At 41.4% G+C, this 24,840-nt stretch overlaps 2 protein-coding genes across 2 annotated transcripts in view; one reads left to right on the top strand and one right to left on the bottom strand.

The window, feature by feature from the left end:
* The first annotated feature begins 772 nt into the window (after positions 1–772).
* LOC309567759 (uncharacterized protein) lies at positions 773–4,533 on the top strand. Its single transcript, XM_082273205.1, has 3 exons — positions 773–882; positions 2,191–2,344; positions 3,677–4,533. Exons 1-3 carry the CDS (start codon positions 840–842, stop codon positions 4,263–4,265), a joined length of 786 nt encoding a protein of 261 aa, XP_082129331.1. The 5' UTR covers positions 773–839; the 3' UTR covers positions 4,266–4,533.
* Positions 4,534–23,522: 18,989 nt separating this feature from the next.
* The window catches only part of LOC309568529 (uncharacterized protein), a 70,067-nt gene continuing 68,749 nt past the window's right edge, over positions 23,523–24,840 (bottom strand). The window contains exon 3 of the mRNA XM_082274217.1: positions 23,523–23,957. Within this exon, the coding sequence (XP_082130343.1) occupies positions 23,564–23,957 (394 nt within the window). The 3' untranslated portion in view covers positions 23,523–23,563. The remainder of the gene's footprint in view (positions 23,958–24,840) is intronic.

Here is a 24,840-nt window from a genome sequence, read left to right as displayed (position 1 = left end):
CTGTACCTAGCCAGTTATTATATACATGACATATATAAGTCCAGAGTGGGGAATGAGACAGCATATCTTTAAATTTTCCTAGCTCATCATCTTGAACTTTGCTCCCCAGGTTCCACATGTTAAACTGCAGACCCAGCGTATCTTAGCTGATAAAGCAGTGTATGCAGGGCTATAAAATTCACACTCTGCTTCATACTGATTCCATTAGCAGCTAACCAACAAAGGAAAGCAGGTAAGAACCATTATGCTCTAATATGGATATGATAGGCGATAGAAAGAGGGCTTCTGTAAGTGTTTGGTTTTCTGTAGTAAATAGGAGAAAATAGTGTCCAGCACTCTGGTATTTGTTGGAGTATGTTCATAATTAAATTATTAATGAATTTACCTTTCATGAAGTATACAGGTTGTTTTAGCGTGTTTGTACAATTTTGGGTTTGTAAACTTTTCTGCAGTTGTGTTTTGGCACAAAATTAAGGAATGAATTGTGACACCATCCTTTTGTATTCTCCTGAATATCTGCATGTCTCCTGATAATAATGCTGTTTAGGAATTCTGGCAGGCATTCCTCAAAATTGATATGACTGTTCAAATCTGTGTGTATATATTAGGGGTTTAAAATGGTTTTCAAGGTAATTTGCACACCCCAACTGGTATCTAGCATATCTTGTGTGATATAAATAGACCCTATTGAGCATTTTTTTTTTTTTTTTTTTATATACCAATTAACTAGAGGCAAATTTGCAGCCATTGAGGCACAGAGCTACACAACAAACTTTACCCAAGATGGTTATGTAGTTCTCAATATTTCTTTTTATTACAGGTTGAGGTAAACTGCAAATATGAAAAGTTTGGTCCTAACCATCGCTCTAGTGTTCCTTGCAGGTGGGTAGATCTGCATAAAGTGTGGCACTGTCATTTTTATTATATATAGAATGTTTTTCTGTCCATCCTTCCTAACTGTTCTATATTGAGTGTTGTATTTAATAGACAGGTATGCATAATGTATCTTAATATGTATGTAAACTCTAAGGCTATACATTATACAATTTTCCCTTAGATTTACCAAAACCATATAATATGAGGTCAAACCTTGCACTTCATAGGTCAAGGTAAATCTAAAAGAAATTGAATATGAAAATGGTATAATGTATGGCCAGCTTAACAGTAAATGTATCCTTTTTGCCCCCTTTATTCTGTTAAATATATGATTAAAAGCTTTTGTTATACAGTATCTGTTTGACATGTGAAAAATAATTAGCTGTTCATTTAGCCATACATTTTATGAGCTGATGACTTGATGTGTTCTCTGCCTCTATCCTGTTTTCAGTTAGCATTTTTCTCTGCTACCTTTTAGGACTACAAAACATCATACCCATGTTTTAGAGAAGAGAGGGAAGTGTTATGTAGTCCTAAGACACTTCCTTTCCTAGGGTGACAACATTGCTCAGTTTGGCTGTCATCTTAGGAGGTGAAGTGTGTTAACAGCAAGTTTACTAGGTAAATAAAACTAAATAAAATGTGATAAAGAAAGTCACCACAACTAAGGACCAGTAATCTGCAATAATATCATACAGGCAGTACACTCACTTTACGTACACTCGCGAGTACGGACACAGCCTGGTCAGCTTGGCACGGCACTACTCCCGGTTTTTAACATTGGCGTCTATAGGAAATCTTGGTCAGCTTGACATGGCACTGCTCCCAAACCGTAAGTGACAGGGATACTAAACTTAGGGAGCACCGAGAGGGGACCCAGGACTACAACATATCCTATTTGTGGCCAGCCAGCTTGCCTAGGTAATCTACCATGTCATAGTCCTGGATCCCCTTAACATGTTCCCCAAGCTTGGTGTCCTTGTCACTTATGGTTTGGGAGCAATGCCATGTCAAGCTGACCAAGATTTCCCATAGAGTTAGTGTATTTACATGCATTGAGAAGTGGAAAAAGGATATTGCTTCACTTAAAGTACATTTTCGTTTTACATACATGCTCTGGTCCCATGGTGTACTTAAAAGTGGGGTATGCCTGTATTTTGTTAATTAAACTTTTGGATTCTTTACACACGATACTGCGAAAAACGGTGCATATGCAAGCACTAACAAATCATAAAGAACTTTGTTCTCTGCAGTATAGATGTCTATTCTCTTTGTAGACACTTTGGTTGAAACCATGTCTTTTTTTATCCTTAGGAACCCAAGCTAGCTTCCCTTGGCAGCATGAGGAACCCCAGACACCCGTCCAGCAAGTCCGGGAGGTGATTGAGGGCTACCTACACAAGATACGGGACATTGGCAGGGAGGCTGTGGCACAGGCAGAATCTTATGAAATTTCAAAACAGCTTGAGTAAGTGGTTTACTAATAACTATAAATTGCCAAATGTCATCACCAGAAAGGCTTCTGTACAGCAAGCTATGAAAATTGTAAAATAGACTTCCACAAGAGTTAGTTTTAGCTAGCTCAGTAGGTTTCTTTATAAATAAAAAAGCTGAATTATTTCTAAATGCACAAACTATAACTGGCTGTAAATATTTGCACAAAAAACATGGTATAAGCAAATTGGATCATGCTATTTAGGGTGAATTCACACATATTGCAGTGACAGATGTGTTACTGCATGGTAAAATGTCTGTCACCAAAAGGACACACAACTGTGTCCCATTCACACTGCAAGTCAGCTATGCTGCATTCTATCACAGCACACCGTGCCGAATCTCATGGCAATGTATGGCAGCGCAGCGGTCCATTACTATGAATGAAGTGTACGTTTTGTACACTTCAAATGAATTCTGTACAAAGCAAAAGAAAAAAGGGAGCCATGTGATGCACTCAATAGTGCACCACACTGCATGTGCATTTACAGTTTTGAGGATGTAGGTTTTTCATTTTTTCATTTTTGTCTTTTTTTTTTTTAAGTAGATAAACACAAGTCTTTTTTCAACCTTACTATGTAACTGCTATACAACTACACAACAGAATAAGGCTAACTGAACACAGATTTTTAGTAACAAGAAGAAAAACGTATGCATTTGTCTCAATGACCGTCGCTGTGAAATGGCAAATATCAAGAACAGGATCACAAAGATTTAATAGCATTCAATAAACCATTTTGCAGCCAGTCTTTGATTTTTCCTTTAGCTAAGCTTAATGGAAATAATTCTTTACATTGGCATGTGCCAAACTTATTATTGAAACAAGCTAGCGGCAGTGCTGTTACACAGAGTACTGATGCAAAATGGCCCTTTTGCAAGAAGGCACATCTCCTACTCATCTGCAAGATGGTCTACGACCAGCTTCTGCTTTAAGGTGTATGTAAAGCAAAAACCTTTCTACGTTTTGGATAGTAGAAGTATAGTATTAGTTTTAGTAGTTTAGAGGTATGAAAGAGTTTTAGATGACCCAAAAGCTAGTATTTTATTATTGTACTTTTGTATCGTACTTTCACATATGGTTCCTTTTTAAACATTAAAGATTATGCTTTTGGAAGACAATGATCTAAGGTCCCCTGTACTGTTCTGTGCTATTACAAATGAAGTGAACCAATGAAAACTAATATCAAGGTTATCTAATATTCTGAGATTTTTTTTTTTTGATACATGTATTATATTAGAGATCAGAAGTCTGAGGTACGCATCTGTGTTTTTACATTTTTAACTGTAAATATTTTCTTCCATTTAGTTTGAAAATCACTGAGAAGTTTGATGCCTTCAGTGCTAATGCACTGGCTTTGAGGAAACAGCTTCACCCCTATGTGGATAAAGTAAAGGAAGATGTGTCTGCAGAGCTGGAAAAGGATATCCCCCTCCTCAGAGAAAAGATCCGTCCCTATGTTGAAACCTTTCAGAAAAACTGGGCTGCTGAAGTAAAGTCATTCAGGGAGAATGTTGCACCAGTGGTGGATGAGCTGAAGAAGCAGACCAAGGAGAATCTAGAGGGATTTTACAAAAAAGCCCAACCCCAGCTTGAGGGGCTCCGCGAAAAGCTTCGTTCTGAGGTTGATACCTTGAGATCCAACATTGCTCCATACAAGGATGAAATCAGGCAAAAGTTGATTGAGAAGTTCGAAGAGGTGAAAGCCAACGCTGGTCCTAAAGCAGAAGAATACAAAGCCCAGTTAGCCCAACATGCTGAAAACCTAAAACAGAGGCTTGGACCTGTGATTGCGAACCTTAAAGAGCAGCTTGGGCCCAAAGTAGAGGAAGCCAAAGTAAAGCTGGGCCAGCTGTGGCAAGTTGTGCAAGCCAAGATCGCTGAACGCTACTCCTAAACATAATTGTTTATTCCAGTGACTGTATGAAGACATGGTACTAGAGACTTCAATTTCCATCATCCTGCATTCCTGCGCTTCCACCATAATTATGCTGTTTACCAAAGAGGAACAAATACCCATGTTGCTACTCCAAGCCCAATGGCAAAATGTCTATGTGGTCTGATGTAATGCTATGTTTACCTACATTACTGTAATTATCTATGTCCTGAGACCATGTTCCTCTATTCTTTCATATCAGTCTGTGAATAAAATGCATTGGTTAAATTATTTGTTTAATTTCTTATTGTCTATTACCCATAGTACAACAAATGTATATACAAGTATATGTTAAACTCCACCAGCAGGGAATAAGACTAAAAATGAAGTGCACTTTGTGCTTGACCTCTACTACTGCCAACTGCATGCACTCCTCTAAATGTCAAGATATAAGAGAAGCTAGCTAATTCCCATGTGTCAATGCATCACAAAATTATATAAAACAAAAATAGTAGAATGTTTAAAAGAGAAGTATAGGAATGAAAAAAACAAACATCTATGCTCATCTCTATTTCTCTCTCTCTCTCTATCTCTTTCTCTTGGTCTCTTGGTCTGATGCTTCAGTTGTCCCCCACTGTCTCTAAGCCCAAAAATTGAACAATCACATAACTGCTGATCGCTCAGTTCTCAGTCTTCCCGGAGCAGAGAGCGGTGACTGACAGTCATTGCTCTCTGCTCTTCCCCTTCAGCACAGGGCTGGAGAGGGGGCAGGAACAGCTGGCTCAGGCTCTCAGTGGTATGCTGAGAAGCTAAGCCAGCTGCTGGTCAGGCATCTGGGTGGATCCCAACATTATTATCAGGATCCTTCCAGGGCCTGGAGAAGCTCTGGGACATCAGCTGACAGTGAGCTTTAGCCCACTGTTAGCTAATTTTGGGTCACAGGAGAGTACAAGTAAGTGCACTCCTGTGACCCACAAGGGAAGAATGGGCAAAAACGTTTTGGCCATGCTTCCCTTTTAATTCAGAAAAAATCTCATTCATATATACTTTTCAATAGCCACATAGCATATAAATATACTAAATGTCTTGAACATCCAGATATTACCTTGTGCCTACCTTGTGTGGTGACATCATTACTGGGGTGCATATAGCTTGTACAGGGTGCAGAGCTGTGGAAGGGTCCTAGTAGCTCCTTCCACTACAGGCTTACTGCAGAAAATGAAAAGGTAAAGATATAAAACCAGTCACCCTGCATACAAAGAGACACAACAGTGACTGGTCTTTATTACTAGAAGTTTCTTCACAGAGCCAAAGTGTAAGGGTTGTTTTATGCTGTATTGCTGCACAGATCTGTAAGAAATACCCAGAGGACACCAATATTCAAGTAAGAATACAAACTGCTGCGATCCTATATTTGGTATGCTCATCCTAGTGGGCATGTTAGGGGCAACTAACTTACTCTGTTTCTGGGGGATTCCAAGTCATTCTTACATTTTTGTTATCAGATAGCTGTAGGGTATACTGGGGGTTTAGGTGTGAGGAAGGCAGGCGGATTTATAGAAAGAGCTAGTCTCTGTCCAGGGGTAATGTACCCTGCATTTTGGTCTTGATGCTTCCCCTCCAGGGGGCAGCCTGGTGGTTGTTCCCTTCCTGGGGGGGATTATGAAATATGGCATACCCCTTGCTATTCCAGTAAAGTCCTGTTACAAATCTATCTCTCCTTTCAGCCAAATGTCCCTCTCACTGAAATTATCCTTTTGCAACTGTTCAAGAACTCTGCCAACATTTGTAGGGATGACTGTATGTAGATGCTGAAGTTTACTTTATAAATAGTTCTCTATGCAACCTTAACTGTACCTTTCAAGCCAGTGCTGCCATACAGCCAGATGACTTTGTATACGGTCTATAAAGATATACCTAATTTGGTAAATTTTTAAATTCAGCAAGCACTGAGGGCTGGATGTTTCCTTATTTTCCGTCACCATTGGGAATGTCCCCTGAAATTACAGTACGTGTGCCCTCAGGGATTATAGCAGGGCCTGTTGTCAGAGGGTCTGGTTGGTGTTAAGCAATAGAAGACCAGAATGAGTTAGGCCCAGCCAGGTATCTTCACAGGGTGTGGTTGAAGGGATGAAGTAACAGAGTGCTACTAGGGAGCCCCCTGACAGAAATGCATGAATGCTAAGAAAAGGCCTGTGACCTGCTTCTTCACTCAAACAACAATTGGTAAAGTGTTTTATTACATTGGTGGTCAGTGCAAAATTGCTCCATACTTTTGTGTCAAGTAGTAGAAGAACCTCATGACACTGGTGATCAGTGGGAGAAGGCCCCCATACATTGGTGGTCAGTGGAATATACCCCCACCCACCTTACACTAACGATCAGTGAGTGTATTGTCCCATTATTCCAAGGGGATGGGGGGGGGAGAAATACCGGACCTTAGAAAGCCCACTCAACCCACAATGGGGTATGGGGGTGTTATGTATGTATATAAAATATATTACCTCAAACCCAACGGCATATAGCCTGTGTGCCAAGCAACTAAAAATTTATGAGACAAAAAAGGGGTAAAGAAAAGCAGTTGCAAAGTATGGCTACAACGAAGGTGAGGTAAATTAAATCACATAAAGCTTTATTGAATGAAAAAATATATGGAATAAAAATGTAAACAACAGCATCAACATTGCACAGAATGTTATAATAAAATTACCCATCAGCATAAAGATGAAACACTGCAAAAGGTCCTGTCTAGTGAAAAATGGCCCCACTACGCTACAGACTCCACCCACCACCCCAATTGCACATTGAAAAATCCAGCGATCACTTGAAAATTCAAAAAATATTCAAAAAATGTTCATGACAAAAATGAAATTAATTGTAGCGCTCTGGAGTGTGAACATAACATATATGGAGAGAGCCACCCCCAGTAGAAACATCCAGTTGGGGATATCCGTAAAAATCTTGATATAAGAGTTTTAGTTGGTGGTTATCAAAGGTCTCCGTATATGACCGTTCGGTGCAGGATCCTCACACCCACATGGTATGCAAGGGTAATTTATGGCTCTACCACACCCCCCTCTGGCAAATGGACATGTATTGAATGGCTGCACTTTCCAGATGAGTCTTTAAACACATTACACAGCAGTAGACACCATATGAAGCGGCACGGACATATGACTTAAACGGACAGATTGGCAAGCGAAGCAGGCAGACAACCATATGACTTTAAACATTGATTTGCATACCCGGTCTAATATTCAACCAGTGTATGTGTCTGAGCAGTCAGAGCGCTCTGTAGCTGAATGTCCTCTGGTCTGTGGATATTGCAGTCCGGTGTATAGGGTTATGCTTGCTGATAGACACACTTAGTATGTCTCCGACCGTTCAGTCAGCCTTCCATCTCTATAGATATCAACAAGACAGGCATGTAAGCAAATATGTAGTCACAGGAACAGAGCCGTTTACTGACCGTGTGGATGGTCTGAGTCCGTGTGATGTCCGCTTAGTGCTGTCCGTCAGAAATCAGTCCGATTGTATGTCCGGCCATGGTGAGTCCGTTGGGGGGGGGCAAGCCTTAGTGTCCGCCAGAGAGCGTGGGAGCTTATCCGTCTACCAATCAGGGCTGGGCATCGAGCATCGAGTATTCGGGCTGTGTACACGGTCAAAGTTTTCGATAGGGTGGAGGGTGGAGTCCGCAGGCGTAGTGGTGTATGACGTCGACGCGTTTCGCGTGACGCAGCACGCTTCTTCAGGACGTAATTAGCGTCCATTACGTCAGTCTTTAAATACTAGGAGCTCAGCGATCATTGGTTAAAGGCAGTCAGGCTCCCTGCTGACGTATTATCACCTAAATAGTGACCCCTAGTGGACTCGGGAGAGATCAACGCTAAAGAGAAGCACATTGATTGTTACAAGCAGAATATATAACAACGAAATCAATACTATCATATGTGATTGTAAATAAGCAACATTCAAGGTGATTAGGGATTAATCTGTGGATGGAGAGAGCAGAGGAATCCAGTTATCATTTTTACAAATAGATAAAGAGGAGCATTTAAGAAATCAGGGATTCAAATATGATCTAGGGAGGCATTTCTTATCACTTTTATTGCCTAAACAAAAATCAAGGGATATTTACAAAGCCCTGATACTCTTATACCATATCCAAACCACCATACATGGAGTATATATAGTGTGGACACATATACAACCCATATAGTATATAGCAATATATGTTATATTGGTGATCTATTAAATAAAAGAACATAACAGGGTTGGTACATATGTCCAAGTATAACCACTCCAAAATTGTTGTTACTGATTCAGAAATATTTTCAGACTACACTCGGTGTTAAGGCCTCTAGGTACAAGAGTACCGAGACGAAAAATCCAGGCTTTCTCCCTTTGAAGGAGAATCCTGTCATAGTCACCTCGTCTGGGTGAAAGATCAAGAGAGAAAAAACCTTTTACTTTTAGGCCTTTAGGGTCACTATTGTGTAGTTCTTTAAAATGAATGGCAAGGGGGGTGTCTTCATTGAGTCTAATGCTTTTGATGTGTTCGTTGATTCTTATGCGGAGCTGACGCTTTGTTTTCCCCACATAGAATTTATTGCATGGGCATTGAATAGAGTAGAGGACCTTGGACCTTGCTAGTTCCACAATTGATGAACCGCTGGATGAGGTAGGTTCTGGTACCTTCTGAGTTTGTGAAGACATTAGTTTTCTCCACAAACCTACAAATGCCGCAATGGCCACAGGGAAACATTCCCTTAAGAGGAGGAAGATCTGTAAGCCAAGAATGTTTAGTGTTTTTTTGGAATTCTGAGTGAACCAAATGGTCGCCTAGATTATTTGCTCGTTTTGCCACCAACAAGGGCCTGGGTCCTACTATCTCTCCTATTTTCCCCGCTCTTCTAAGGATGTGCCAATGATTTTCAAGAATGGTTTTTACTTCATTCCATTGCCCACCAAATTTGGTGATCAATCTAGGGCAATTATCCTGTTTTGGTTTTTGTTTCTTAATGGGGTTAAGGATTTCTTGTCGTGAACGTTTACCTGCCAGTTTTTTCGCACGTCTAAGGGTTCTGTGAGAGTATCCTCTCTCACGGAACCTGGAGTAGAGCTTTGCTGCTTCCCGGTGGTATTCAGCAGGGTCAGAGCAAATCCGTTTGACCCTGATGAATTGTCCTACCGGAATTCCGCGAATAAGGGATCCAGGATGGTAGCTGTCTGCACGTAATAACGTGTTTGCAGCAGTTTCCTTTCGAAATGTGGAAGTAGAGAGACAACCTTGGTTTATCTTGATTTTGAGATCAAGGAAGGAAATTTCAAGGGGATCTGCTATATATGTAAGTTTTATATTCCTAGGGTTAGAGTTGAGCTCAATCATGAACTCATCCAATTCACCCCTAGAGCCAGTCCATAAAACCAATACATCATCAATGTACCTCAGCCATGTTTTTACATGGCTGAGGTACATCAAGGAAGTGTATATGGCTTCCTCCTCCCATAGGCCTAGGTGGAGGCATGCGTATGATGGGGCCCACGGGGCTCCCATCGCAGTCCCTTGTATTTGCTGGAAATTACTTCCGAGAAATTGAAAAAAGTTGTTAGTTAAAGCAAAGTCTAAGATTTCAATCAGGAATTCATTTTGGGCCCCAAATTTATAATATTTTTGTTCAAGGAAGTGATAAACGGCTAATATTCCCCATTCATTGGGAATAGATGTATATAATGATTCAACATCTATTCCCACCAGTAGAGCTCCATTTGGGACCTCAATATCACTGATTTTCTGTAGGACATCACCTGTGTCCCTGACGTATGAGGGCAGATCCATCACCAAGTCTTTAATGAATGAATCAAGATATCTACCGAGTTTTTCAAGGGGTCCCCCGATTGCCGAAACAATAGGGCGGCCCGGGGGATTCAAGAGATTTTTATGAAGTTTCGGAAGAATATAAAAAGTCGGTATATTGTAATTGGGAATTTCGAGATATTCCTTCTCGGACTTGGTGATTAGGTTGGCCTCATACGCCAGGGACAATTTGATGTGGATTTCAGCCGCCAATTGTGGGAAGGGGTTGAAAGTCAACTTCCTATAGGTACCGCTGTCCGAGAGCAGCCTGGAGACCTCGGCCTCATAGCTGGTCTCAGACATCAGCACCACATTGCCTCCTTTGTCACTCCTTTTTATGACAATGCCCTCTGCTTTCTTCAGCTCTTCAAGAGCTTGTCTCTCATCAGCAGTGAGATTGTCAGAAACTGGGAGACTCCAATCGATCTTGGTTAAATCCTCTTCCACAAGCATAAGAAAGGTGTTAAGCCATTTGTTGGTAGTGAATTTAGGCATAATAGTAGACCTGATTAGGAGCTTACATTTCCTCCGATATGCACCAGAAATCAATTCCTCATCCAGCGGTTCATCAATATTCTCATCAAGCAGGGACTCAAGAATCTCCAATGCTTCTTTGTCACTGGGATCACTCGACTCCTGGGCATCAGCCACTGTGTCTTTATCTTGGGAAAATAATGAGGAAAGATAGACTTTTCTTAAGAATAGACATATATCTTTATATACATCAAAATGGTCCATTTTTGCAGTTGGTGAAAACGATAAACCTTTCTGTAGGAGCAGGATGTGTGATTTATTTAGCGGAAAATTAGATAGATTAACCACTTTACAATCATCATGGGTGGGAACTTCTATTTCTAGGGGCTGAACAGACACATGATTATTTACCTCTAGTTTCTTTTGGTCCGTGCCCTGGTTTCCCGTTGTGATCCTGCTTCTACATTTCCTCCTCCTTTTACGCCTTTTTTTGGGGGGGGGAGGGTTGTTTGTTTTCAATATCCCTCTTGATGGAGGGGGTGATTCGTCTTCTTCCAGGGTTCCCTGTCCTAAAAAACGGACCGATCTATCTTCCTCATCATCACTTCCCAGGGCTCCTGATCTATTATTGGACCTACTTCTATTGGTATTCCTTCTACGTCTTGAGCGACTTCTCCTGTTGTGTCCACTTAGGTCAAAAATTTCCCCCTTTGCCCAGTCTGATAAATCTCTTTGGAATTTGGACTGCTTTGTACTTTTAAGATTTTTTTGGGATTTTTCGATCTCTTTTTTAAGTTGGTCATTGAACTTATCAAACTCATCTAGGGATTTAAGGTGTTCCAGTTTTTCTTTTGTTTCACTAATTTCCTCCTCCAGGTTTTTAAGTTGGAGTTTTTCCTCTTCTACGATGAGTTTCATAACTTCAATGCCGTGTGAGATACATTGGGTTTTCCACTTCTCTAAGAATCTATCGGTGTGTAGATGTATAGCAGGGATAACTCTCTCCCTAAGACCTCGTGGGATGATTCCCTGACTGATATAAGATTCCAGGGATAATATATCCCACTTTCTGTTTAGTGAGCGTAAGATAAGTTTTTTATGTTCCCTAAATAGGGATTTTAATGTATCATCTGAACTTGCCTCTATGCTAGTATCTTTATTAAATACTGCCCTGATCTCCTCATCCAGAGAATCTCCTAATATAAATGCCATGATTAAGATCAAGTCTTAAAATCTGTAATCACCCAGGATGTTTTAAGAACGTTGCCCAGAGAGGCAAAATAATCAAACATATAAGTATATCCCGATATACCACTTACAGATAAATCATCTCCATATCGGTGGGAAGCCACATATAATGGCAATTTTCTGTGCATCTATACATAAATATTTATGTATACATGTATAATTATATTTTTAGAAATGAAGATGCTGTTGTTTGTGAAGTCAAATATAGTTTCAATAAAGCTATATTACTCTATGGTCCAGTAAAGAAATGATTCCTATATGAATCAGTTATATATAACATGTATTCCAAGGGGATGGGGGGGGGAGAAATACCGGACCTTAGAAAGCCCACTCAACCCACAATGGGGTATGGGGGTGTTATGTATGTATATAAAATATATTACCTCAAACCCAACGGCATATAGCCTGTGTGCCAAGCAACTAAAAATTTATGAGACCCATTACACTGGTGGTCAGTGGGAAAAGGACCCCTTAACACTTGAGATTAGTTGGAGAAGGCCATCTTACAGGTAGTTAGAAAAGATCATTGGTGTCAGTGGGTAAATCCCTGAAGGGCTTAGTCAGGAGGATAGCTGGGTCACCCACAGAAGAGCAGAAATTCAGGTTTTCCTGGGGTCATTTTCCCATTCAAGTAACCTCTGTCCCTCTGATGTGTTTGCTTTATGTTTTTATTACACATTGATGCATACCTCCCAACTTTTAGATGGGAACGAGGGACACCTATAGTACCACCTAAAGTAGTTAGGCATCGGACATACTCCCTGTCACGTCCCTTAACCACTTCCATACAGAGCAGTTTGACACCCTTCCTGCCCAGACCAATTTTCAGCTTTCAGCACTCTCACACTTTGAATGACAATTGCTCAGTCATGCTACACTGTAACCAAACAAAATTTTTATCATTTTTTTCACACAAATAGAGCTTTCTTTTGGTGGTATTTGATCACAACTGGGGTTTTTTTTTTTTCGTGATATATGCAAAAAAAGAGCAAAAATTTTGAAAAAAAAACACTTTTTTTTAGTTTCAATTATGAAATTTTGCAAAAAATAAATTTTTCTTCATACATTTGGGCCAAAATGTATACTGCTACATGTCTCTGGTAAAATTAACCCAAATTAGTGTATATTATTTAGTCTGTGTGAAAGTTATTGAGTCTAGAAGCTATGGTACCAATTACTGAAAATTGATCACACCAGATGTACTGACGGCCTATCTCCATTCTTGAGGCCCTGAAATGTCAGGACAGTACAAATACCGACCAAATGACCCCTTTTTGTAAAGTAGACAGTCCAAGGTATTTAGTAAGAGGCATGGTGAGTTTTTTGAAGTTGTAATTTTTTTCCACAATTCTTGGGAAAATGAAGAAAAAATTTTTTTTTTCTTTTTTTTCCCACAAAGTTGTCAATTTATAAGCTATTTCTAACACATAGCATGTACACAGCAAAAATTACACCCAAAAATACATTCTGCTACTCCTTCCGAGTATGGCGATACCACATGTGTGAGACTTTTACACAGCCTGGCCACAAAAAGAGACTCCACGTTCAAGAAGCACATTCAGGCGTTCTAGGAGCATAAATACACATAAAACTTTCTTACTACCTATCACACTTTTCAAGGCCCTAGAGCACCAATACAATGGAAAAGTCCACAAAATGACCCCATTTTGGAAAGCAAACACTCCAACGTATATTCTATGAGGCATTATGGGTCGTTTGAACATATCATTTTTTTCCACAGGTTTTTGGAAAATGTGGGAAAAAAATGAAAACTTTTTTTTTTTACACAAAGTTGTCAATTTATAGGATATTCCTAACACATAGCATGTACACAGCAAAAATGACACCCCAAAATACATTCTGCCACTCCTCCTGAGTATGGCAATACCACATGTGTGAGACTTTTTCACAGCCTAGCCATATAGAGGGGCCTAACATCCAAGGAGCATCATCATGCATCCTAGCCACTTGCCTAGGCCTATTTTTGACATTTGGTGTTTACAAGCTAAAATCAGTTGTTTTGCTAGAAAACTGCTTAGAACCCCCAAACATTATATATTTTTTTTAGCAGAGACCCTAGAGAATAAAATGGAGATTATTGCAATATTTTTTATCACACCGTATTTGCGTAGCGGTCTTCCAAACGCAATTTTTTTGGAAAAAATTCACTTTTTTTAATTAAAAAATAAGAAACCAGTAAAGTTAGCCCAATTTTTTTCCATAATGTGAAAGATAATGTTACGCCGAGTAAATAGATACCCAACATGTCATGTTTCAAAATTGCGCACGCTCACGGAATGGTGACACACTTTGGTACTTAAAAATCCCCATAGGTGACAATTTAAAAATTTCTACAGGTTGCCATCTTTGAGTTACAGAGGAGGTCTAGGGCTCAAATTATTTCCCTTGCTCTAACGATCACGGCGATACCTCACATGTGTGGTTTGAACACCGTTTACATATGTGGGCGGGGTTTCTGTATGCATTCGCTTCTGCGCGCGAGCTAACGGGGACAGGGCGCTTTAATTTTTTTTTTTTTTTTTTTTTTACTATTTATTTTATTTATTATTTTTTATTTTTACACCGTTTAAAAAAAAAAAATTGATCATTTTTATTTCTATTAAAAGAAATGTAAATATTGTTCGTAATAGAAATAGGCACGACAGGACCTCTTTTTTGTGAGATCTGGGGTCAAAAAGTCCTCAGATCTCACAAGTACACTAAAAGATAGAAAAAAAAATAAAATAATTATAATATAAAATGAAAAAAAAAAAAAAAAGGACCTTTAAACCGGTTGCTAGGCAAAACATTTTCCGTAGCTCCGGTCCTCCAAGACCATAGAGTCAAGTGAGGGCAAGCTTGCCCTCACTCGACATCCTGTCTGTGAGGATTCGGGACCGGATCGTTTTCCCCGCTGCCGGCGGGTCCGGTAAGCGGGGAAAAGGACCGGAACGCGTCGGGAGGGGGGGGGCGCCTCTTCCGCCATCCCGGAAGGGTGATCCCACGGCAAATCCGCCGCTGGGACCACCCTTATCGGAAAGCCAACCGTCCACCGTTTAAAAAAATACCAGGGTTATGGCAGCTATCTGCTGCCATAACACCGGTATTTAGGTTTAAACGGAGGACGTATATAAACCTTTTTGGACTTGGACATGGTGGCTGTATGAAGGGTGGCAGGTACTCGGGTACTTTGTTGGGCAGGTGACAGGTACTCTGGTACTGATGAGCAGGTGGCAGGTACTCGGGTACTCCGATAGGCAGGTGACAGGTACTCGGGTACTCTGATGGGCAGGTGACAGGCAGGTGATAGGTACTGATGAGTAGTACTCACTGACTGATAGGTGATAGGCGATACTGTACTGATGGGTACTGATGATCAGTACTGATACGTGATAGGTACTGATGAGTACTGATGAGTAGTGATGGGTACTGATGAGCAGGCGGCAAGTACTTGGGTACTTCAGGCGTCAGGTACTCTGATGAGCAGGTGGAAGGTACTCGGGTACTCTGATGGGTAGGTGACAGGTACTCAGGTACTCTGATGACGGGTACTCCGTTGACAGGTACTCAAAGTACCCGAGTACCTGTCATCAGAGTACCCGAGTACCTGTCATCAGAGTACCCGAGTACCCGTCATCAGAGTACCCGAGTACCTGTCATCAGAGTACCCGAGTACCCGTCATCAGAGTACCCGAGTACCTGTCATCAGAGTACCCGAGTACCTGTCAGAGTACCCGAGTACCCGTCATCAGAGTACCCGAGTACCCGTCATCAGAGTACTCGAGTACCTGTCATCAGAGTACCCGAGTACCCGTCATCAGAGTACTCGAGTACCTGTCATCAGAGTACCCGAGTACCTGTCATCAGAGTACCCGAGTACCCGTCATCAGAGTACCCGAGTACCCGTCATCAGAGTACCCGAGTACCTGTCATCAGAGTACCCGAGTACCTGTCAGAGTACCCGAGTACCCGTCATCAGAGTACCCGAGTACCCGTCATCAGAGTACTCGAGTACCGGTCATCAGAGTACCCGAGTACCCGTCATCAGAGTACCTGAGTACCCGTCATCAGAGTACCCGAGTACCTGTCATCAGAGTACCCGAGTACCTGTCATCAGAGTACCCGAGTACCCGTCATCAGAGTACCCGAGTACCTGTCATCAGAGTACCCGTCAGAGTACCCGAGTACCTGTCATCAGAGTACCTGAGTACCTGTCATCAGAGTACCCGAATACCTGTCACCAGCCCATCAGAGTACCCAAGTACCTGTCATCTGAGTACCTGATGGGCTGGTGACAGGTACTCGGGTACTTTGATGGGCTAGTGACAGGTGCTCTTTATTGGGGGGGGGGGCAATCAGTGTGTTTAGCGTGCACTGTAATCGGTAACTAGCTGTTACCACAATCTCCTCCTCACACAGGATCAGTGTATGAGGAGGAGAACACGGTGACAGCTAGTTACCGTGTTCTCTGTTGACATTTGTGACCGGCTGTGATTGGACACAGCCGGTCACGTGGTAAAGAGCCAATTTCATTGGCTCTTTACCTAGATCGGGGATCGACTCTGTCCGAGGGACGAGCCTCGTCCCCGATCGCTGCTCTGCGCGCCCCCGGGGGCGTGCATTGCAGAGAGAACGAGCGGCTCGTGCTGGAGCCGCTCATGTGATCGGCTGTGATTGACACAGCCGATCACGTGGTAAACAGCCAATTTCTATTGGCTGTTTACCTTGATCAGGGATGGGCTATGTCCGAGGGACGAGCCTCATCCCTGATCGCGCCGCTGCGCGCCGCCGGGGGCGCGCAGTAGCAGCTAGAACGGGCCGACGTCATATGACGGCGGCCCGGATCTAGACAACCACTTTGCCGACGTCATTTTACATGACTCGGTATGGAAGTGGTTAAAGGAGAATTATACAAAAAATGATTGGGTAAACCCACAAGTACTTTTTTTTTTACCATTACTATTCCTTTATACTGGCTTTTTAAATTTACAAATTCAGAGATTTAGAAATATTGGATGAAAGGCTTAACAGTGGGAAACACTTTTTGAAAAATAAAAAGTGCATTTTATATACAACTATATAGATCAGACCAAAATGAGGGACAAATGAGGAGGAAAGAGGGACTTTGTTCCAAATCAGGGACAGTCCCTCAAAATCAGCTATGTTGATATGTAGGTAGCTTTAGCCATGACTTCAGAATGAGAACAAGGAGCAGATAAACAGCAATACTTTATGTAACTTTATGTGCTGCCACAATACTAAAAAAATATGTTATATCAAAAGTAATGTATGTTCTTGTGTGTGTTCATTCACCAATTACCATAACAATATAAAACATGATGTGCTGTGCTGCTGAAAAAATATATATACACTGCTTAAAAAAAAAAGTTTAAAGGAACACTTTGAAAAACACATCAGATCTCAATGGAGAAATATATCATGCTAGATATCTATACTGATATGGACTGTATAATGTGTTAGGAACTAATGGATGCCACAATGTTTAATGGAAATTAAAATGATCAATCTACAGGGGGCTAAATTCAAAGACACCCTAAAAATCAAAGTGAAAAAAGGATGCAGCAGGCTAGTTCATTTTGCTGAAACTTAATTGCAGCAACCCAAAATGGTACTCAGTAGTATGTATGGCCCCCTCATGCTTGTATGCATGATGTCTGACAAATTCGGGACATGCCCCTAATGAGACGACAGATAGTGTCCTGGGGTATTTCCTCTCATATCTGGACCAGGGCAACACTGAGCTCCTAAACAGACTGAGGTGCAACCTGGCAGCATCGGATGGACCGAAACATATTGTTCCAGAGGTGTTCTATTGGATTTAGGTCAGGCGAGCGTGGGGGGGGGGGGTCATTCAATTATATCAATTCCTTCATCCTTCAGGAACTGGCTGCATACTCTCAACACATAAGGCCGAGCATTGTAGTGCATCAGGAGGAATCCAGGACCCACTGCATCAGTGTAGGGACTGACAATGGGTCCAAGGATTTCATCCCGATACCTAATGGCAGTCAGGGTGCCATTGTCTAGCCTGTAGAGGTCTGTGCATCCATTCATGGGTATGCCTCCCCAGACCATCACTGACCCACCAACAAACCGATTATGCTAAACGATGTTACAAGCACCATAACGTTCTCCAGGGCTTCTCCAGAACCTTTCATGTCTGTCACATGTGCTCAGGGTGAACCTGCTCTCATCTGTGAAAAGCACAGGGTGTCAGTGGCGGACCTGCCAATTCTGATGTTTAATGGCAAATGCCAATCGAGCTCCCCAGTGCCGGGAAAGGAGCATAGGGTCCACTAGAGGACTTCGGGCCTCAGGCCACCCACATGAAGTCTGTTTCGTCAGTGATATTAACACCAGTGGCCTACTGGAGGTCATTTTGTGGCGCTCTGGCAGTGCTCATCCTGTTCCTCCTTGCACAAAGGAGCAGATACCAGTCCTGCTAATGGGTTAAGGACCTTCTACGATCCTGTCCAGCTCTCCTAGAGTAACTGCAGGTCTTTTGGAACCTTGCCCATGCTCTTGAGACTGTGCTGAGAGACACACAGAGCTGACCCTACCATGGGTCCCACTGGGTCCATTGGACCCAGGCAGAACTTTGAGAGGGGCAGCAAACTGATGGTCAAGATTTTTTTTCCAGCAGTTATGTGTGTGACAACTGTGTGACAACTGCCCTGTAAAAAGGCCGCAGGCCACACACAGAGCAAAGATCCCTTTCCCACCGGCTCTACCAGCAGCCGATGTTCGGGCGCAGCTTGCATTTCTATTGGGTGGAACTGGAGGAGTAGATGCAGCTGGCCTTGTGCCCGGCCCGCCTTCTTCTGCTCTTTTGCTCACGCCCTTTGATAAGCATGATTTTTTTTTGGGAGGGGGGGGGGGAATTTTTATCTTTGACTCAGTCAGCACGATGTCTCGGGCCAGCCCTGGAGACACAGCATACCTTCTGGCAATGGAACGTACTAATGTGCCATCCTGGAGGAGATGGACTGCCTGTTCACCCTCTATAGGGTCCAGGTATCAGGTATCGCATCATGCTACCACTAGTGACACTAACCCTAGCCAAATGCAAAACTAGTGAAAAACAGTCAGAAAAAATGAGTAGGGAAAAAAATGTCCGTGGCCTCTACCTATAAAACCATTCCTGTTTTGGAGGTCATCTCATTGCTGTCCATCTAGTGTGCCTGTTAGCTTCGTTAACATCAAAGCAGCTGAAACTGATTAACTACCCCCTCTGCTACTTAACTGACCAGATCAATATCCCAGGAGTTTACCGTATATACTTGAGTATAAGCCAAGTTTTTCAGCATGTTTTTTCATGCTGAAAATGCCCCCCTCGGCTTATACTCGAGTCACTGGCTTCACTGTGTTTTTAAAAATGGGGCCGCTCGGCGCCGACGTGTCACTGCGCATGTGCGGCATGCCCGGGAATAGCCAAACGTGTTCGGGCTTTACCGAGCATCGGCGGCGCATTTGCGGTGACGTAGTATTGGCGCCGGGCAGCGTGATTTTTAAATCGAAAGCAGCTCACCGATAGGTAAGTGAGAGTCCTCCGCAGCCCCTGCATTTCCTCATGCAGTGATGCGGGCATGGTACACTGCATCTCCTGTGCCATGCCTGTACTTACTGTGCCATGCCTATACCTACTGTGCCATGCCTATAACTACTGTGCCATGCCTGTACATACTGTGCCATGCCTGTACTTACTGTGCCATGCCTATACCATCACCTGTGCTATGCCTATACCATGACCTGTGCCATGCCTATACCATCTACTGTACCATGACCTGTGCCATGCCTGTACCATGACCTGTGCCATGCCTGTACCATCACCTGTGCCCTGACCTGTGCCATGCCCTTACCATGACCTGTGCAATGCCTATACTATGACCTGCGCCATCTCCTGTACCATGCCGGCAGCTCCTCTTTTGTGTCTTGTAGTGGTCCAGTTGGGTCCAGTAGCTGCTGCATTTCCCACCCTAGGCTTAAACTCGAGTCAATACGTTTTCCCACTTTTTTGTGGTAAAATTAGGGGTCTCGGCTTATATTCGGGTCGCCTTATACTCGAGTATATAATGTAATTGACTTAATGCAGTACCCTGATTAAAAAGTGTTCTGTTACCTTTTTTGAGCAGTGTATAATAAAGATAGTTTTGCTAAACCTTGTGCCCTGTGTCCATAAACATCGATATGTCACTTATACTGTATTAAAACCAGCTTCTAACTTCAGCTTGTTCAATCAGGCTTTGCCAAATAAAAAAAAAAAAAAAACTGGAAGCAGATTGGTTGCACCAGATTTTGCATTCTCTAGTTTTAGTAAATCAACCCTATATTGCTTTAGAACTTCAGAATATTTCACACTGCTAAGAGGAGGAGGCGGCATCTTTGTATGGCACAAGAACAAAAACATATAGTCCATAATTCTGTTGCGGATACTTTCCCATTCATTATCAGTCGCCCAGTGCTTGAGTGGATATGCAATAACAGTCTAATTTACTGTATATCATGAAAAGTCTTTCCTTTCTCTAGTCCAAGGGATACTGCAAAGTGAGAGTTTTACTAGAAATTAGGCCAGTTTAAGCATTATTACAGATTATTGGTAGTACAGAGATTAAACAAATGTGTTTTAATAAGTGCTTTCACGTGTGATAAACACCTGATTTTATTAAAAGAGCACAAGCTATTTACGCTTCATTTTTGGTTCTTTAGGACAGATTTGCCTGGGGATGTTGGGCAATTCTTTTGCATCCCAGGGGTAAATCAAAGACCAAATACTTTTCAGACAACACAACCAAAACAACAGAAATAATTATTCTTAGAAACTTAATATTTATTTTAAAAAAGCAAATCTTTGGGATACTAAAGACTATATGATATTATATGGTATATTATATAAAATGAAAAAAGGAAAAAATAATCGCGCTAAGGTAAATAATAGTGATGAAGCAGCAACTTCAAGTGTGACAACACCCTCAAAAAACTAAGTAAAAATAAGTCGCGCTTAGTGATTGGTGAACAAATAAATGCCCAAAAATAAAAATCAGTTAATCAAGTCCTGATAATAATGTGAATTAGTGAAGTGTTCAAAGGTCTCTTTAAAAGATCCAATGGAATGTGAAATTATTCTGATCAACACAGTGAGGAATCTAGGCTCCCCTATGCAATGTATATATATATATATATATATATATATAAATCGCGTTCAGTGAGGAACAAATACAATTATAAAAGTTGAAGATATCAGATTCACAAGTCCTGATACTAAAGTATAAGTGATGTGATGAAATAGTCTTAAATAGATCAAAATTATGTACATAATAGGTCAGCACAATGAGGAATCCAGACTTCCCTTAAGAAATGCGCTTACCAAATAAATGGTTAATAAATGCAGGGTATTGGATCCAAAAAAGTTGATTGAAGATAGCCCAGAATATAACTCACGGGATTGGATGGCGTGAAGTCATGGAAAAAAGAATGGACGCCATAGCATAATACCCTCACAACACCTTTGAAAACGTCTTCTAGGACGAAACGTCGTTAGGTCACGGTGTGCTGACGTCATCTCCTGAAGCGTTCCAATCGAGCCAATGTGCCTAGCCATCCAGCCGGCAGCTCTTACATGCGATTTTTACTCCTAAGAAATGTGAGTGTCTTTCTTTTAATATAATAAATAGTTGTATGGTTTTACACTATTGGAGCCTTCCTCTTTTTTATATCTGTGATTGGTCCATGCTGTCCATCTGGTGGGTTTGCTATCTGGCCTGACTTCTGGTATACTGAGGATGACCCGACATCACACCTGTTTTTTCCATGACTTCACGCCATCCAATCCCGTGAGTTATATTCTGGGCTATCTTCAATCAAATGTTTTGGATCCAATACCCTGCATTTATTAACCATTTATTTGGTAAGCGCATTTCCTAAGGGAAGTCTGGATTCCTCATTGTGCTGACCTATTATGTACATAATTTTGATCTATTTAAGACTATTTCATCACATCACTTATACTTTAGTATCAGGACTTGTGAATCTGATATCTTCAACTTTTATGATTTTATTTGTTCCTCACTGAACGCAATTTATATATATATACATTGCATAGGGGAGCCTAGATTTCTCACTGTGTTGATCAGAATAATTTCACATTCCATTGGATCTTTTAAAGAGACCTTTGAACACTTCACTAATTCACATTATTATTATCAGGACTTGATTAACTGATTTTTATTTTTGGGCATTTATTTGTTCACCAATCACTAAGCGCGACTTATTTTTTACTTACTTACTTATATTATATAAAATGTAATAAACAAATGGTAAGCACTAGAGTGTATAGAGTCATTTCATTCATGGATGATTGGGCTGGGAGCATTTGTTCCCCCGGCCAGTACTTTTTGGATATGTCAGACTGGTAGCCTTGAGTGGAGATACTTCGCCATTCAAAAATAATCAGAACAGGAAGTGCAATTAGTAACAGCTGCTTTGCATACATAACTAACTGCTCCCAATTCAGACCTGCAATTAAGGCATCTGGTAAAGGAAAGTCTTTAATTACCAATTCTCTTTGCATCTCTCTAAATGTTATGTATGTAGCAACCTTGTCCTAAACAGAGTTGCTAATAAATTTAGCTGTGCTAGGTGGTAGCTAGCCTGGCTAATTTGTCGTCTTTGTGATCATGGATTTCTTCCTAAGCCTGGTTTACCTGTAGTTTCTCCCTTTATTTCAATAGGTGGCACTGTTACCTTTGGTATTAGTGTGATGAATTACAGTAAGTATAGGTTATGAATATGTATACTTCTCCCAGAAAATCATATTGGTTGCTGAGCATGCTGGGAGGAGGTATTTATTTGAAGGAAGTCAGGGGCCTACCCATGTGCTCAGGACTCTGTATAGGAGAGCCTGCTCACTACCTGGAAGCATGAAGGAAAGGATGGAGACCTGAGATGAAGTACCAGAGGTTACTCTGCCATGAACTGGGAAACCATGGAGAGCCTGGGAAAGCATCAAGAGAGTTCCTGCACCTTCCGTGAGTTGAATACTGTTGCTATAGGAGACAGCTTATGCTACAAAGTAACCTGCACCCTGAGGAGGAATGTTGGCCCTCCCTGTCTCTAGGGGTCACTACCAGGCCTTTGGAGGTTGGGGGGGGGCACTACATGTGATGTAATTCAGAGAGCTGCAATGCAACTATTGCTGGAAGAAGTGAAAATCTGTGCAAAAATTTCTTTAGCCTACAGAAATATACTATGACAGGGCTTGTTGGTTGCATTTAACTCCAAAGGTTCTCAGCCCACCCTTGATAACATTTTGGTGTAATCACAACAGGTAGATTATTTCATTGCAAGAGTCCAAACTACCTGGAATTCCTCTTTAAAAAAACTCAGTTTCGACTTGATATGCTGATAAGTAGCTCATTTAGGGAATGCCCTTGACTTTTCTACCTAATCTTTATCTACTAAGATTATGTTAGATTGGGGTGGAAATTCCCATTACACAATAACTGCATTAATAGGAATCATATTGATTTGTTCATATGCAAATATAATCAAATCTAAAATTGGATTGTCCTGTCCTGAATAGGATTGGAAGGTCTGATCTTAGTTTATGGCTGCAGAAGATTTGTTATACTTTCTAATTAGGTGTGAACAGTCACCTGCTTTACTTTATTTACATTTTTTAGTTTTTTTTTTCTTTATCCCAAATGCCTTTTTATTTTTGTCATTACATGCTCTTCAGGTATCTATTGTACTCTGCTCTTACATCATCCATATAAGGCTGAACATTGCCTTTCATCTCAGCTATTTTGGATTGCAGCTCATCTCGGTTCTCTCTTGCTATAGTTTCCACTTTTTTCAAGAATACTGAAAGATGGTTTTTCATTCCAAAAAAACTTGCAGTTGCAGTGCTCAATATGTCTTTTGCATTCTCATGTGTTTTCTCTTCTATATTATTTGCAAAGTCTTCCAAAATAGGGACGACCTTCTCTGTGAAAATCGGGAAATTTTGACCAAAATTTTCAATTTTCTTCCAGACTTCGTCAAAGTGGTCTTCGATCTCGCTCTCTAATTCCTGAGCATTCGCCACCGCAGCCTGCAACTTCTCTTTAATTTTATACCTAGAGTAAAAAATATTTGTTTCAGTGGATTTATTTTCTAATTAAAATCAGACTACCACAAAAAAGTGATCCATATTCTGCTGGTTCATTTTCTAAAACACGTGACAGTGTTTAAATCCTCATTCACTTGTAAATAATTTTTTTATGCTGAAAGTCATCATGCTGCTTTCACAAAGAGAAAATATGTTTCAAAAAAGATTAAGAGCCCATTCAGACAAGCGCGACACGACTTTGGGGGGCGACCTGTGAAGTCGCGTGCACCGCGACTTGCAGAGACTTCACATAATGGAAGTCTATACAAGTCGCTCCGAGGTCGCCCCAAAGTAGTACAGGACCCTTTTTCTAAGTCGGAGCGACTTGTGTCGCTCCTATTAGAAGGGGTCCTGTGCTAATTAATGGACCGCGACCGAGCGCGACTTGTCAGGCTGACAAGTCGCCTGACAATTCGCGCTAATGTGAATGGGCTCTAAAGGTAACCTGTTTAAAGGCTGTGGATAATTAAGTAATTTGTTTTTAACCCTACAGCTTTATTTACCTAACTTGTAATGAAGTATGTCTGACATTTTGCAGGGAACTGGTTTCTGTAGAAATCTTCACTGCAGGGATGCCTGGCCCTCTTCCTAAGCTTCCAGCTTGCAGGAGGTTAATAGATTTGGGTTTCCTGGGCTGAATTCAATAAAAAAGTTCCCAATGGGCTCACTAGCCAGATTATATAAAGTTCCAATACTCAACCAACACAGGGTCCAACCGTCAACAAGAATAACACGACCACAAAGCACAACAGCGAGGACAAACCTATACCCGAACCACCCCTCCTTACCCATAGATTTAAAAACATTATTAGAGCCATCCTAAAACCCTAAAGAATCCTGCTTAATATCAT

The sequence above is a fragment of the Pelophylax lessonae genome, assembly GCF_965119305.1.
Source record: "Pelophylax lessonae genome assembly, chromosome: 12".
NCBI lineage: Eukaryota > Metazoa > Chordata > Amphibia > Anura > Ranidae > Pelophylax > Pelophylax lessonae.
The sequence above is the reverse complement of the archived record's forward strand: the minus strand, read 5'-3'. Positions and strand labels throughout refer to the sequence as shown.